The sequence below is a fragment of the Diplotaxodon limnothrissa genome, linkage group LG7, assembly GCF_057381915.1.
Source record: "Diplotaxodon limnothrissa isolate DT_005_m linkage group LG7, D_limnothrissa_male_GT1.1, whole genome shotgun sequence".
NCBI lineage: Eukaryota > Metazoa > Chordata > Actinopteri > Cichliformes > Cichlidae > Diplotaxodon > Diplotaxodon limnothrissa.
This window is the reverse complement of record NC_140602.1, coordinates 26506877-26524680: the sequence shown is the minus strand read 5'-3', so window position 1 is coordinate 26524680 and position 17804 is coordinate 26506877. Positions and strand designations below refer to the sequence as shown.

General features: G+C 41.4%; 1 protein-coding gene across 1 annotated transcript in view; it reads right to left on the bottom strand.

Annotated features, from left to right (window-relative positions):
• Positions 1 to 1492: 1492 nt before the first annotated feature.
• LOC146628384 (actin nucleation-promoting factor WASL-like) overlaps positions 1493 to 17804 on the bottom strand; it is a 28052-nt gene continuing 11740 nt past the window's right edge. Inside the window, exons 6-11 of the mRNA XM_085359486.1 lie at positions 12803 to 13004; positions 10917 to 10959; positions 6210 to 6363; positions 3558 to 4159; positions 2357 to 2465; positions 1493 to 1991 (exon numbers count right to left, since the gene is read on the bottom strand). Coding sequence (XP_085215612.1) covers positions 1930 to 1991; positions 2357 to 2465; positions 3558 to 4159; positions 6210 to 6363; positions 10917 to 10959; positions 12803 to 13004 — 1172 coding nt within the window. The 3' untranslated portion in view covers positions 1493 to 1929. The remainder of the gene's footprint in view (positions 1992 to 2356; positions 2466 to 3557; positions 4160 to 6209; positions 6364 to 10916; positions 10960 to 12802; positions 13005 to 17804) is intronic.

Here is a 17804-nt window from a genome sequence, read left to right as displayed (position 1 = left end):
TCTGGCGCTGCCAAATTCCACCATTCCTGCCTCCCTTCATTATGATGACCATCTCATACAGAACCAACGAAAAGATGTTGCTGAATTGCAACAGCGTTTTGCAGATGTGTTCTCTCTGAAGCAATAATCTCTTACATTTATTAGCATGCATGTTTTATTGGCTGAGTGTTGATAAAACCTATTATGAATGAAGTGACTTTTTCTAATCTTCTGGCAAGGGCTTTGCAACCTAGTTTAAGAATACTTTAAGTATTTTAGGGTAATTAATTTTTCAATACATTTCCCACTGGTTTTTGAAATAATGACTGAAATCTTGTTCTTTAAGTAATGATGTATTAAATCTCCAGTTCCTAATTGGTGATGCATCTTCTTTGTGTCACAAAGATAAGACATTGCTGCACAATCACCAATATTGATTGAACGAATCTGCCTGTAATCTCCCTCATAATGGAGCTACTAACTAAAAAGTAATCTCGGGAAGAATGTGAGTGGTGCACTGGTCTCTGAGAGTGGGGTGATGTGAACACACAGCATCACAAAGACCAAAATCATTCATGTATTGTTTAAGAATATCTGTAGTCTCCCAGTTCATTTGACTAATTTCTATGAATTCCTGGATTAAAACCCAGGTTGCAGTCTCCCCCTATTATAATGGTGGTGTCAGAGTGATCCGAAAGTGAAGTGAAGAATGTATGGTTAAAGGAGGGGTCATCAACATTTGGTCAGTATATGCCATCAATACATAGATATTTTATTTTTAGATGTACGTGTAGGTACGAGTCTGTGTGAGGGAACTGCGGAGAGGTGTGTTTATGCAAATATTTTGGGCACATGAGTTAACTGGCTAGTCATTTTAAGCCTCTTCCCTGAAACCAACTCCACATACATCCCATGTGACAAATCTCAGTGAATTTCTGCTGTAAACCATTCAGACAAAGAATAGAAGACAAATGCCTCTCTGTAAATAACATTTATTTAGGTATACAATTTAGTATTCTTATTGACTGTGCACCACCACTGCCTGTCTCGCTCCCTTTTCACTTGGTCGACGTCAGTAGCTTCTAAATGCAGCATTAAGCCTCACCGGAGGGCAATAAAAAAATTTTTAAAACAAGTAATTTTCCTACAATGTTTACAGATGCAGGATCACAGGCAGTGCAAACCCACATGCTGCAGGGAATGTCACAGGAATGGCAAAAAAAGAACTAGATCCAATGAAAAAAACCAAACAAAAACCTAACTTACCAGTCATGTCTGAAGTAGCAACTTTTAGTCTTTTAAAGGACCCCATTGTCCTGCTTGATATCCTGTACCCCCCCCCCAAAAAAAAAAACAAACAAAAAAAACAAAAACTATCATGGAAGTCGAGGACATGGTGCAGCAGATGAATCAAAGGAAAGGGGAAAAAAAGAAGACGCAACCAAAATTTTGCAGGGAACTTGAAAGTATGAAAAGAAACTAATAGTGTTCTCTAATACTAAACCAACTGCTATCAAACACAAAGATGATCATGCCCATTTGGTCTCCCTTTTAATTTTCAAGGAATGAAGACATGAAAACGCACACAAATATTTCTCAAGGAGCACACACAGATTCAGACTCCTCAAAGTTGAGTGTTCTCTATTCACCTATTAGCGAAAGTGAAATGTAGCTGGTGCCGTCTCCACATTGTGCTGATGCTGGATTTAAGTGCTTCTAATGACATGAAGGAAATGACATGTGGAGTTGTGAGGATGTGTGGCAAACGGACCAGATTTAACGGATCAGGTATTGCACAGATTATTTATAATAATCTTTTTTTTTTTTTTTAAAAAGAGAAGAAATAAGGCAAAAATAAATATACAGCAAGTTCATACAACATTTACATTTTTAGTCAGTCAGATACTAGGTTTTTAGGAGAAACTGTATGTGTGTGTGTGTGTGCGCTGATTAGTCATCCCACTCATCGTCGTCCTCAAAATCCTCATCTTCGTCATCATCATCATCTTCATCTGAGAAAAGAAACATTAAGATGAAGAAGGCGGAGAGTTTTCATATTGGCTCAGTCAATCAAAATCTAAACAGGAAATAAACGAGTGAACAGACTTTACAGATGACCACACATGTGCTGACAGACACACACCCCTAATGGTAACCTTTGCTCAGTCTCCCTGATGTGCATTCAGGGATAGCACGCACGCACGCACGCACGCACGCACACACACACAGTGGTGAGAGGTGGGGCAGTGATAAGTACTTGACTACATGTTTGATGAGAAAACTAAACTGAAATACTGGTAATAAACAATGAACAACAGGTTGAAAGGTCCATGGAGAAAATCGACTGACAGAAAAAGGAACATTTTCAGGCTGCTACCTGAGGAATGGATGGCTTTGCTCCTCTTCTGCATCACTTCCATGAGAGCACCAACAATGCCTGTGGTTGGAGCTGGTGTCGGAGGGCCGGACTCTGGATGATCCGACACCTGGGAACAGACAAACAGAAAACATAAAAAGAATTGCAACATTGTAGCATTGTAACACAATCCAGAGGAAAGTTGTGGTTCAGAGTTTGCTCTTCACATTATTGTTTTAAGATGAACGTTTTAACTTTAAATGAATCTTATGGCATTTAGACATTTATAATGGAAAACTGCTCATATGAAAAGGTAGATTAAAAATGTATTGTCTTAAAATGCATCTTTTCTCGTGGTTGGTAGTCTAGTAGGTTTCTTCACTGCCACCTTTTGCCAGTAGTAGCAGAAGCTTTTGGGGGTGAGGTGGAAAAACTCGGGATGAAAAGTGGAACATCAAGTTGTATTTTTGCTGAAATACCCATGTCCATTCACTACATGTCCTCTTGTTTTCTGAATAGTCTTCACAAAGGCACATTTGCAAAAGATATTTATGGAATTTGCTTTAAATGACAAACAACCCAAAACATAACAAACTCTCATTATACAAATTAAAAATCATGCTAAATTAGTTGAATGTTATGCCCACACTGCAGTACTTTATATACACTGTAGAAAACCTCATAATTTAATTATAACATAAGACCTAGGTTCAGTTTTACAAAATAGATTATGATTATGAAGTAGATAAAACAAATGGGGAAACATCAGATCTCTGAATACATCTTTTTCCACAAAGGATCTTGATTACATTAATTTTTAAGTCTGACTTAAAGGCAGACTGAGTGACTATATGAAATGCATAGACACGTTTACACTGCCATAAAAGATTTGTCTAAAAAGGGCTGAATATAGGAAAAGCTTAGTTTTGGAGTAAACAGTGGACAGGCTGATTTAAGCAGTAAACAACAAAAACAAAACATTCCACTGGTAATTTTGGTGGGCTTATCTGAGACTGTGGTTAGCTGGCTAATAAGTAGTAAAATTTCCAAGTAGCTTATGAAGAATCTACCAGGAACTACAATGTGGGTTTTCACAAAAAAAAAAACAAAACCCCAGAACGAAAGGAAACAAAAAAAGGCTGTCTTCATATGTGCAAATAAAGCCTCAAGTATTTATTATGTATTATTGTAGTGATCGCAGTGATCAAAGGGACTGACTCACAGTCTTGAGCTGGATTCCCTGTCGGATCTGGTCCAGCAGGGCATCTCGTCCAGTACTGGAAGTTGGCACTCTGTTGTTTTGCTCCACCTTCTTCAGCTGGGTTCCTCCTCTAATCTGCTCCAACAGCACCGACTTCCCACTTGGACTTGGTGAATGAGGCGAGTCTCCACCCCCACCTACGCTATCTGGCTCTGGAGGAGGAGGTGGGCCAGGTGGGGGAGGAGGAGGGGGAGGTGGCAGTGCAGGAGTGCTGCTCACCACAGAATGCTGTGCCACTGGGAGAGGTGGAGGGGGTGGAGGTTGGGGAGTAACAGAGGCATGTAAAGGAAGGAGAGGAGGAGGGGGAGACTGGTGGTGGTGGTGGGATGCAGGAGGCGGCTGGTGACTTCCCCTGGTGGGTGGAGGTGGGGGAGGTGGGGCACCCAGAGTTCCCGGTCTGGAGGGAGGTGGTGGAGGCGGGGCTAAGGCCGGGGCCCTGGATGGAGGAGGGGGAGGAGGGGCTCCTCGGCCTCCTCTGGAAGGTGGAGGTGGGGGTGGAGCCAAGCTGTGGGGCGGCGGGGGAGGAGGCGGAGGGCCGCTTCGAGAAGGTGGTGGAGGGGGTGCTGTAGAAGTAGAACACAACAAGAAACATCCTACGTTTAACTCTTGTGCAGTTTTGCGCCACTCTGCTGCAGCACTGTGATCTGGGGAAACATCTGGATCTGGAGCTCAGAAAAGTAACTAAGCCCCAAAGTAACTAAGCCTACGTTCACACTGCAGGCGAAAGCGCCTTTCAAAGCCGATCTGGGTCACTTTCGTATGTGGTACTGAATCCGATACATATCTGATGTTTCAGAAAGCGACTGCTGTTTGAACGGTCATGTCGCATTAAATCCGTCTTTTACGTCACTGACACAAGACAGACGCTAATTATCAGCGCCGGAGACATTGTGAACGCTTCCTGGCCATCCAGTGTAGATGTCAGCGAAACTGTTGTGAAGACAACGTTGGAGAAACGTGAACATTTTATTTGTACTGTATAATCTGCAGATTCTGACAGAAATCTGCAGCTATCCTTTGAAGCGCCGCTCCTCTCTAAAACAGCAATAAGGATAATCATTAGGCCATATGTAAATAACAAAATAACTTAATAACTTAAAGCAAAATTGGGAAACGTAAAGTTCGAAACAAGTCTTTATATTAACGGCCATCAGTCAAACAATACCGTTTGGTCTGGGTCTAAACGGCGCGTTGTGTGTGACATCTTCTTTTGCGCATGCGGGCCGCTTTGAGGGTTCACACTGGAGCGCGTTTGCTGTCACATTTTATTTGTAGTGTGAACAAGCAGACAAAAAAAATCGGATTTGATCAAAAAAATCGGAATTGAGCATTAAGACCTGCAGTCTGAACGTAGCCTAAGGGTCTAATGTGGGTCAGTTCTTACCACACTGCAACAATTACTTATGCTGCAGGCCCAGTCTGCTGCAGAGCAGGTTGTGTTTGACACAAGAGATAAATTTGTAAGAAATCACCATCTATCGACCAATCAGCTCACTGGAATTTTTTTTTTAGGAAGAACCTAAAAACCTCTAAATCCCTGGAAACTTTAGAGATCGTCTGAAGTCTTTATCTTTCCCTGAAATGCACCAAGTAAAATGATACTTGAGAGCTTAGAGTCTTATCCCTGTCGATGTTTCTCAGTGGTATAATGCTGATTACACCAACTTTTCCTAAGTTAACTAGATTAAGTAACCACAGATTGTCTTACTAAATTCAAACCACCTTCATGTGACTGTAGATACCACATGAGTAAAATATATCATGTGCATGCTAAACTAACTTCATACTACAGGCTACTCTCTCAAACAAGGCATTTTATAAACTAACCAGTATTAGTCTGCAACACTAAAAAAAATAAAATTCTTATAAAATATTAAAGATAAATGAGGGAACGACTCGCATTATTAGAATATAACAGGTAATTAAAGAGGGGTTCAATTTACACCAACACATACGCTGGCACTGTCCTAAATTCAAACACCTCTTTTCTAACTAGTCCATGGTAACATGATTCAAACAGTCAGGACAGAAGAATCTGAGTACGTTTCACAAAATAACAATTCAGACTCAGAAAAGCACTTGATCTGCTCATATTTGCTGTGTGATGTGAAAAAAGGAAGCAGGTGGCAGCTCAAGATAAAACCGTGAGAAGAACTGCAACATGTGAATTTATAAAAGTTCAAAAATATCAGATCTCTGACTTCATACACTGACCAGTGAGAATCAACTGGATTTTTATGAACATTTCACTTAAATCTGGCATTTATTCAGTTATTAATTATTTTTTTTAATGATGAAATATCCCCAAAACGATGAAATAGCTATGTGTTTTGGAAGTGGTAAACAACACAATAAAAAAAAATAAGCATTTTATTCTAATTTAAAAAATGTAATTAATATACTGTATCATTTCTGTGTTCACAGTACATTTTTGAACAAAGACATTTCTATTTCTAGTTCAACAATTTCTATTTCTCTGTGAAAGACAAAAAATGGGAACTTAAAACTTTTTTTTATACTGTTCAACAATTTGTAATTATCAGTTCAGTTCACAGGTAGGTTAGTGTGTGTGTGTGTGTGTGTGTGTGTGTGTGTGTGTGTGTGTGTGCTCACCCTGTCTTCTCAGCTCGTTCTTGACTGCCTCCACCCCTCCCTTCTTCTCGATGAAGTCGTAGATGACCTTGGACGTTTCTCTGTCCTTCAGCTGAGCCTCAGAGATGCCGCACATGTCGAACAGGTTCTTCAGTTCAGGGTCCAGGTTATTCAGCTGTTGACAAAGTATATTTTAAAATACGCTTTACGCTGGGGAGGACCTTATGAAGAACCTTATGGTGCAAAAACCAGGCCAGCAACTCAAATATGACTTTAGCCACAGAAAAACAAAAATACTTGGGTGGCCGTTAATATGGGCGTTGGTAACAGTGACGTAAACTTCATCTAATGCTTTTTAATGTCTGATGGCAGCAGAAAGAGACAGTAGATATGTCTGTATATCAATAACATGTAAACCCAGATACAAGGTAAATCAAAGTCTTATCAATCAGAATCAACTTTGTCATTCTTCCCCTTCTGTGGTGTTTCTGTCCTGCTCATATCACACAACCTGAGCCCGTCATCATTGCTATAAAGCCCAGCATTTGTGCAGGAGTTTATGTCCCATTTCCCCCTTTTTCCTCTCTATATGAAGTATGTCCATGTGTTTATAAGTCAAAATTATGTTTTCATCCAGCAAGTAACTAGAGAATGAGAACTGTGAAAAGTTGCACATTCATAAACTTAAAGTGTGAACTTTATAAGGATGTCATGTTTCTGTATCATCTCTGTCCTGTTGGACCCTCAAACCCAAAAACACATCCGCCTGTTTAATGCTCCGATATATTCAAAATCTAAAGAAAACTATAGTGTACAATTTTCTAATCCAATAAAAGAATATTTACTACATCAGCTTACCTTTCATTTTATTTGAAATCTACAAAAGGATCACATCTTTTTAGCTTATTTGTAGCTGTCACTGTGGGATATTGCCCTAAATATAACTACCTAAAGCTTCCACACAGTTGGAGTGGACGTATTAATTTGTTTGTGAGATAGTCACAGAGATATAAAACAATATGAACTAAAAATAAATACCCTGAACACCAAAACACTAGGTGGCTGCCACAGGTGTCATCTTTCTCATACAATGTAGTGGAGAAATAACAGGTGATACTACATGACATTTAAAATATAAACTCTGCTGGGCTGTAAAGTGTGTTCTTTGGTTTCTGTGTGGATGTATGTGACAGATTTCACTGTCTTCACTGAAGATGACTGACATTGGTCCAGAAAGGTAAACACGATGCTTGTTTTGTGAATGTCATAATGCTTGCAGTTTAATTCACATCTTTTTGTCGATACTTTTACAGTTTCCTCTTTTGATTTTTTTATGCTGTGCAGACAAAAACAAACAAACAAAAAAACAAAACAAAGGACTGAAGTAAATATGGAAGAACAGGTAAGTTTGCTGTTCAAAGATGTATCCAGGCTAAGGCTTTAACCTTGTATGTTACTTACTGTCACTGTTTGTCTATGGAAATATTAACTCCTGCTGAAGATCTTCAATTCAGTTTCAATTTAGTCTTATTTATATAGAGCTGAATCACACCAGCAGTGGCCTCAAAGTGCTTTATATTTTAAAGACCCTTTAACTGAATAAAACTGGTTTTAAAAGCTAAACAGCTCCCTGTTTATGTTGGATTGTTTTTTTTAAACTAATAATAGACTTCCTCATGTTCTAGGTCTGATGAGTGTTTAATTTGTCCGCAGTGCAGGAGCTCAGACTGACGCTCAAAGTGCCGTGTGACACCTTGTGGTGAGCAGCAGGAAATGCACACTGGCTGTACCCTGATTCCTGGTATCCAATCAGGTATTTTTATTTTTCTTATGCTTCTGTGCATTAGAAACATTTATCAAAGCTTTAAAGATTATACTAACCTTACAGGTTTTGTTTAAAGGATGCTACTAAAATAGATGTTTTAGCAGCAACTGAGTTTTGTGTTAGTACGATTCATTTCCTGCGCACAGCCTGATCTGCAGTATAACTGCTGTGAGCCATTTTTAACACATTGGTCTATTTCTTCAGAAATCTTTAGACAAAATGTGATTTCTGTAACTCATATGATATGATCAGCTGGAGAGAAGATAACTGACACAGGTCTGGATTAGAGAAAACCCAAAATAAACTCCAACATCTGCATCTTTTTTAAAATCATTAAGGTTATATGCTGTACATTCATTCCAACTTGGAAAAACACTTCAAAGAAACCATTAAAAGCCCAAAATTACCAAAACATTCGCGCCCATGTTGAGTGTATGCAAGCTTCTGATAACAACTGAATGTGAAAACAACAGAAACAGTCTTTACTTGTTAATAATTTTGGATAAAAATGCTTAATGTGATTTACAGAAAAAAATACTTTAATGTTGCTCAGTGGAACTTTGTATAATTTTGTCTATTATCAGACTTCACTGACACATGATGGCTCTCTTACAGCAACAGGAGAGGTGTTTAACTGTTGCTAACAGTAACAGTTTTACATTACCGTATTTTCACGACCATAAGGCGCACTGTGCTAAAAGGCGCAGTCTCAGTTATGTGTGCCCTTACTGTATTTAACACACACATAAGGCGCACTGGATTATAGGGCGCATACAAGTACCGTATGCGTATTTAAAAATAAAGCGGGAGCAAACCTGAATTCAGTACCTTACTCACATTTCTATTGCCGGTAATCGTCATCATCAACAACACACAAGCATACAAGTGTGCATATTTAAAAATAAAGCAGGAGCAAAACTGAGTTTGGTACTCACATTTTTATTACCAATAATCGCCATCATCAACAACACACAAGCATACAAGTGTGCATATTTAAAAATAAAGCAGGAGCAAAACAAAGTTTGGTACTCACATTTTTATCATCAATCAAACCCATCGAAGTCCTCATCCTCTGTGTCTGAATTGAACAGCTGCGCTAAATCTCCATCAAACATGCCAGGTTCACTTTCTTCACTGTCAGAGTCACTTTCCGTGCCGTGCGGCTCCTCGGAAACGATGCCGGCTTTTGCGAAAGCTCGAACAACAGTGCCAGCAGACATGTTAGCCCAAGCATCTACAATCCATTGGCAAATTGTGGCGTAACTCGCCCGGCGCTGCCTTCCACTCTTAGTGAAACTGTGGTCTCCATCGGTCATCCATCGCTCCCAGGCCGCTCGCAGCCTTACTTTGAACGGGCGGTTCACACCGATGTCCAGCGGTTGAAGTTCCTTTGTCAGGCCTCCCGGAATGACAGCAAGCTCACAGTTCATTTGCTTCACAAGTTTTTTCACATCGGCTGTGAGATGGGCACGCTACCGTGCTGGTCCCCTTCTTCTCCACAGTGTGACTCACCGGGATGTCAAAAGTGAGCGGGACCTCGTCCATGTTTGTGATGTGGCTGGGCTGGATGTTTTTGTCGCCGATGTGTTTGCTGCAGTAGGAGCAGAAGATGGCCAGCTTTTCCTTATAATCCGCTGGAAGTTGCTGCGCTACCGTAGTCCTGGTCCGGATGGGAAAATGGCACCGTTTCATAAAACGAAAGCACCAAGACGGACCTCCTTGGAAATGTTCAATGTTCATCTCTTCAGCTAGTGAAACTGCTTTTAGCCGAATGGTGACCGTCGAAACGCTTCTCCCGCTCGTTCTTTGCTCGATGATCCACCGCTCGAGTCTTTCCTCCAACTCGGGCCACCTCGCCTTATGTCCGCGGAAACTCAGCTGCGTTTTCTTGACCTGCCGGAGCTTGTTTTCCAGCTTCCTCCATTTGCGAACCATCGATTCGTTAATCTTAAATTCTCTCGCCGCTGCTCGATTTCCATGTTCCTCCGCGTAGCTGATGGCCTTCAGTTTAAACTGTGCTTCGTAAGCGTGTCTCTTTGCCATTTTCAGGGTTGTTAAAACAACGATGTCCTGCATAATGCACAAACCTGTTCTTTTATACAGGTATGTGCGATTGTCCCGGTATATACGATCAACGCCCACACTTCACCCTTTAACGTTCTCTACTACGTCCTCCTTACAACACATAGGGCGCACCGCGCTATAGGGCGCGCCGCACTTTTTGAAGAAAATCTAAGACTTTTAAGTGTGCCTTATGGTCGTGAAAATACGGTAAGCTAAAAAAAACAAAAACACAAAACTAAATTTAAATACTAAATTTAACTAAAAACAATGCCAGAAGCCTTTAGAGAGCGATCTACATGTTGGTCAACTACATTTTAGATATTTCTGTATAATTTTGGAAGGTTGAGCAATTTCTAAAAGTGTATCCTGATCTTGTCGGGACAATAAGTAACTGTGAATGGATCCAAAATGTATCTGAATGGGGCTTGCAGGGACATGACTGATCTGGGCCTAATCAAGTCTGAATCCATCATCCTTATACATTTTGGGTCTGTAAAGTAGACACATAAAGCTTTAAACAAGTACGTTTTAATTAATTGCAAGTCATATAGTAATGTATCATAAATGATCCAGTAACACACAGTAAATGTTGCCAGTACAAGGAAAGCGGAAGACAGCGTGACAGCTACATTATTGCCCACAGAGTCAGCGTTACAAAGATGTAACCTACAGATGTTTTTTTGACCTGACAGAAAATCTCCAAATTCCTTCTGTGCAGGTTCTCAGATGCAGAGCAGGAAGCAACAAGAGCCAAATTTGTGCGATTTCATCAAGCAGCCACCACACAAGTCACTACTGTGCTTGCTTGTGTGTGTGTATATATAAAGGGGGGTACTCACATCAAAACCTGTGTTTGGATCCCAGCCCACATGACCAATGTGCCTGAAGAAGACAGATGTGTAGTGAGATCATGCAAACACGCGTATGTAAGTACACAGAAGAACATCAGCTGGTTAGCATGTGCACATGATACACAGTGAATGCACACACTTCACTCTGATAATGTGGCCATTGAAGGCTCTCAGACGTTAATGTAACATGTTCACTGTTGCCACAAAGGAGCCTATCATTGCTAGATCAGACTGTACAGACACCACAGTCCAAAAACTTTATCATTTGTCATTGTGTTTCAAGTTTTAGGGTGTGTAAAGCAGACTTTTGCTTTTCTGCTGTTCAGTCTCTGCCTACCAGCTAACACCAGCCTTTCTAATCTTGTGTTTTCCAATCAGCAAGCTTGATACAAGATTCTTTATTCGTCACATGCATAGTTATACAAATATAACACGCGGTGAAATGTAACCTGACACAATCCACTGGTCACTGTTATGGTGACCTTGATTCAGCTGCTTTCACAGAAAATCTTTTGGCTGGGTGAGCTACAACTCTATCATGATTACCTGCAGCTGGGAATAGTAGTCTTCCCACTCTGGAGTAGGGCTGTGCGATATGACCAAAATCTCATATCCCGATATAAGACATCTATCGTCCCAATAACGATATAAATCACAAAAATTTAACATTTTTTGTAAATTCTGTGAATCTCGGGCAGCTCGACTTGTGGGAAGTGTTTCCAGCTGGGCGTCATGTACCTGGAGTCGAGTGTTTTAACCAATGGATGAATCGATACATTTTTAGACATAAGTTGTAAAGGCCGCAGTTTTCTTTGTAAGTATTTATTACACGGCGTGCTGCGGGGAAAAGCCTGTTCTAACGTTTGAGTCTAAGGTTTGTTTTCTAGCACCTGACGGCTCTTTTTTGCTTCTCATCCATAAACACTCTGCATACTCTTTCACGTCATTCAGTTTATTTTGAAAGGTCTCAACAGGATCTTGAGCTTTATTCTGAAAGGTTTATGTGGAAAATAAACAAGCAGACACGCGGTGGTTTTACCGTCGTTGTTGCTAACGACAACGCATAAAAACAGGCACTTGTCCGTCTGTAGTGTGGTTATATTAAATATAAGAGAAAGAGAGAACTTTAAGAAATTAATATAGCCACTACAGTGACCATCACAACGATGAAAAAATATTGCCGTAAACAGTTTATTTTGCGACACCACAAAACAAACGATAGTGTAAAATGAAACGATAGACGTTTTTATATCGTCAGCCGATATATATCGTTATATCGAACAGCCCTACTCTGGAGATCAACTATGAGCTGGAGGTGTGAATTAGGTCATATTTGTGGGTTTCACAGCGTGGTATGTGTGCATATGTGAGGATATATATGCACATGTGCTAAAGGGACCACGTTTTTAACCCCTACCCTTGTGACAGTAAACAACAGAGAAATAATCAGCTACATCTCGTAGACAATTTTCAACCACACCAACTTAGACTGCAGCTGGTGGTCCTTGTTCTGCTCTCCCACTCACAGCAGATCTCCACAGCAGAACTAGGACTACTGTTGCCAGGTTAAATCTAGGATACTGCAGTTGAAATCTGTTTGGCCACAAGACAAAAGGCCTTAAGAGAGCAGAATGGCCACAAGAGCAGCTTGCCCATATGGAAGAACTGCAGTTACTAAACTGTCAAAATTTGATTGTGCAATAATAAATATTAATAATAAGTAATTTTCTCCACCAACAGATGAAAAAGTTTAACTACATGATAAAATATGTTCATTATTTTAGACATTTGATTTGGTTCAATAAATAAAAAAAAAGTCCTATTTGCTCAGCACTGGAGCACTCAGTACACTGTGTGGTGTGACTCGGACTCACTGGAAGTTGCTCGGCGTGCCGATATCGGCCTTCGTCAGCTTCTTCTTCTTGCCTTTGGTTTTCTTGTCCTTCCGGCTCAGGCCGCTGTGGCTCAGCATGTTGTTGATGTGATATGGCTGTTGATGGCTGTGGGAGTTGTGGAATCGGACATTGTTGATCTCCGGGTTCTTTATGTCTACTGTGGCCACATGCAGAGTTGGGCCTGTGCATGTGGAGGAAGTTAGCAGAAAGAGTTGAAAAAGTAACAACCACTATAATTTTTTTAATGATTTTTAACAACTCAGATTTTTATTGTCACATATTCAGCCAAAAAGTATCTTTGTGTGTGTGTGTGTGTGTGTGTGTGTGTGTGTGTGTGTGTGTGAGAGAGAGAGACACAAAATACAGAGTGAGTGTGATAAGTACTGATGATATATGCTGATGATACAGATGAGTATCGCCAACTCATCAGAAGTAGCTCGATGATCTTCATCGAACTACTACAAACCGCCTACGATGGCTCGACCAGCCAGGTACGCATTCATGACGAAGTGTCCGAAGAATTCCCCATCATGACAGGGGCCCGGCAGGGCGATGTGGTGTCACCGCTGTTGTTCAACATCGTCATCGATGCGATAATGCGCAAAGCATTCGAGGGCCGCCGCGGAGTCCAAGCCTCGACCGATCGATTTATCACCGATCTAATGTTCGCTGACGATAGCGCCATTTTTGCCGAAGACGACACCGAGGCAACTCACATCCTCTATGACATTTCCCGGCACTCCAAACTGTACGGCCTCAAGGTTAACGCCGAGAAGACCAAAGTCCTGACCACCGACGGCTCACCAACGATCGTCCACCTCGATGGTGTGCAGATCAAACAAGTCCAACAATTTCAATATCTGGGGTCCCTCGTCGAGGAGAAGAAAGTGGCATCATCAGTGGAGATACGCTCCAGAATTGGGCAGGCGGCGGCAGCATTTGCTTCCCTGCGCTGGTGCGTCTGGAAGAAGAACAACATCTCATTGGCGACAAAGATCTGCCTTTACCGAACCCTGATCCTGCCCATTCTACTTTACGGCGCAGAGACGTGGACAATGCTCAAACACGACCTGAGCAAGCTCGAAGTTTTCCAAATGCGTTGCCTTAGATGCATTCTCGGCGTTTCCCTTCACGACAGTCATTCGAATGACACCATCCTCACCAGCTGCGGCAGCCAACTGACGATCAGCGACCTAATCCAGCGCCGCCGACTCCGTTGGTTTGGCCACATTTGTCGAATGGACCCAAGCCGCTACCCCCATGGCCTACTCTGCTTGACCCGCCCCACCGATTGGAGGGTGCATCGAAATGCACCAAAGAAGACATGGATTAAACAAATCCAGGATGATTTGAAGGCCCTTCGACTTGACCTCGAGCAGGCAAGAACCATCGCCTTAGATCGAAAAGCGTGGAAGATAATCGTTGATCAAGCAAGAGAAGCTGCGGCACCTACAGCAGCGTACTGGTTGCGTGGCAGACCACTGCCGCTGGTCGCCCGCTAAGGACAAGAAGAACTCATCAAAACATTGGTAGTGTTGTGGTGTCACTGTTTTAGTTTTTATTTGTCATATGCAAGTTAGCACAGGGTCAACATTGGAATGAAATGTGTTTATGTGCGAGTAAATGAGTTTGTGTGTACATATTTGTATGCATCTTGACATCATGAGTTCAGTATTAGGACAGTGCAAAAACATAAAGGGACATCCATTGTGAGAGATTTAAACCTAGCACAGCACCTCTTGACAGCTGCAGCACTAATCATGGCAGCACAGGAACAAGCTCCAAGTACAAGATCCATAGAAACTGGGTGCAGGCTGTGCACAGATGCCCCTGAGACAATCCAGCACATAACAGCAGGGTGCAAGATGCTAGCAGGCAGGGCATACATGGAACGCCATAACCAAGTGGCCGACATAGCATACAGAAACATCTGTGCTGAGTATGGCCTGGAAATCACAAGGTCAAAATGGGAACCCCCCTTATGGTGGTGGAGGATGGCTGAGCTAAGATCCTGTGGGAATTCCAGATACAGACGGACAAAATAGTGGTGGCTAACCAACCGGACATAGTAGTGGTGGACAAGCAGAGGAATACGGCTGTAGTGATACCGAATGAAAGCAACATCAAGAAGAAGGAACATAAGTACCAAGGGCTCAGAGAAGAACTCAAGAAAATGCAAAGAGTGAAGGTAACGGTGGTCCCATTGGTAATCGGAGCACTACGTGCGGTGACTCCCAAGCTAGGCGAGTGACTCCAGCAGATCCCAGGAACAACATTCGAGATCTCTGTCCAGAAGAGTGCAGTCCTAGGAACAGCAAAGATGCTGCGCAGGACCCTCAAGATCCCAGACCTCTGGTAGAGGACCTGAGGTTGAAGGATAAAGATCACCCACCCTTATTTACACAAATATATATATTTTAAAGGCTTAACGCCTGTCTGAGGGAACTGAAACTAAATTCCATGAAATGCTGGTTTGCTCTTAACTCTAGGAAAATAATCCAAGCAAGCGACCCTTTTTGACACTCTTACAGTGCCATCAACATGCCTTGCTATAACCCCATGTACCGATATGACAGAAGGCTGCCACAAACTGTGTGGTTTCATCCGTCTGCACTGAGCATTCATGACATATTCTTTTTTTAATGTGCACAATGAACTGTCCATGTTGTTGGTGCAAGCCATACAGTGTGGAAATTCCTTGTAATCTCCACAAACTGAAGTAACATCTGACACAGCCACTAATCCACTAGTAATCTATGTCTGAATCCCTGGTTGCACCCCCACCACACTCCCCAAGAATTCTGGACTTCTACAACTAGACCAACAGGTCTACCTCATCAGCAGCCTAAGGACTCGGGTGGGATGGGGGAGGTGCTTGTTTCCCTGCCTTCAAACAGAGCTGTTGAGGTACTTTTGCTTTGATATCAAAATAAGTACTTTAATAGTACTGACTGAAAAGAAAATACAAAGGATTAATCATTTATAAAATTCTAAAAACTAACATCAAATATCCATCCACACTGATAACCACATTTTACAGCTTCTTAATTAAAGCAAGGACTCAAAAGCAGCCATCTTTAACCAATATCCAACCTAATCATTTAGATGAACAAAAATGAAGAACGTGCTAATTTCTATTTTGAAAAAAATTCACAAAACATGAATGAAGTTTAATAAATATTTTAAACTGATGTAATACATAATTATTAATAAGAAGTCCTGGCATTAGCAGGTACAATACACACATAACAATCAGTAATGCACTCAACCACCGTGGCCTGTATGCACGCTCACCATGCAAGGCTCCACAGCTGAAGAAAAAGCATGTTGAAGCGCAGAACAACATTTAGACAAGGTCAAAGGTCAAAGGCACTGCAAAAACACAATACCAACAGTGAAGTTTGGAGGTGGGAACATCATGGTGTGGGGCTGATTTTCAGCATATGGCACTGGCATGCTTCATGTAACTGAAGGAAGGATGAATGGAAAATGTACAGAGACATTCTTGATAAAAACCTGCTGCCATCTACCAGAATGATGAAGATGAAATGAGTGTGGATGTCTCAGCAAGACAATGATTCCAAACACACAGAAAGAAAGAAATTCAAGTTGCTAGAACGGCCCAGCCAATCATCTGACCTAAATCCAGTTGAAAATCACTGGAAAGCACTAAAGCTCAGAGTTTATAGACGGGGCCCACAGAACCTTCAGGACTGTTTGTGGGGAAGAACGGGGCCAAAATCAGACCTGAGCAATACATATGACTAGTTTCTCCATACTTGAAGATGTTATCACCAACAAAGGCTTTTGTATGAAGTATTAAAACCCACACCAGAGGGTTTAAAGAGAACAACAGAAAGCGTGTGGTCTACATACGGCACAGAAAGGTTTCTCCATAAACCAGATTTAACCTGCTTCACTCTGTCAGTGTGAGAGCCAGACTGTGAAACAATGCTGCCAATGTGTTAGGAAACAGTCTAATGGCATTTCTCAAACACACACACACGTTCTGTAGGACGAACGCTGTTGTCATCACTGTCTCGCCTATGCGGTCATACAAGGAGGTCCTTCTACAAGACCAGTGTTTGCCAGTTTGATCAACACTGCTCTTAAACACTGGATAATGGGAAATGGACTGGTTCATATATAGCGCTTTTCTACTTTGAGCACTTAAAGTGTTTTACACAACTAGCCTCACTCACCCATTCACAAATTTACACCCATTGCACAATCTAACATTCAAGTGCATTCAGACTCCGATGGATGATAATATGTTGCCCAAGGATATCTGGCATGCAACCACCAACCTTCCCCGTTAGTATGTGACCTGCTCTACCACCTGAGCTACAGCCACTCCTACAGCCACTGCAGCTCTGAACTGTTCTAGAAATAACTAGCTGAACTGGACATCAGCTGGTTCTTATTCTATATCCTAGTACAAAGTCAATGGATTCCTTACCAATCGCCATCAAAACTGTCTGAAGTTCATGTGTTTAACAGCTTTCATTTAATGGTCTCTCCACTGTAACCATCAAAACCCACACAAGCAAGTTCAAACAGATATTCCAACTGCTAATTTACTCAGTAATTTTCAAAATACACACACAAAGAACAAAACAAAACAAAAAATAGAAGGTCAATAGTAGCAATCGGGTGCATTTGTTGGGCATATTTGGTGGTTTATAAGCAGATGATCTATATGTACGAAACGGCAGTTTCTGAAATCTAAGTGTTACTAATGTTTAGGAGGTGTATTTACAGAAAGACCTGTCAAACCACCATTTAATTCAATGTAGCAAAAGGGATTACATGAAAACTGAACCAAGAAACTAAAAGCTCAACATGTATTTGCGCACAGATAATTACTGCAGTCCTGGCTTAGATTCTTAGAATTCATTTATTTAGAATAGTAACCTGCTAATATTGGAAATGATTGAGTGCCTATATTCTTGGTTATTCAGTGCTTCATATGCTACAGTTT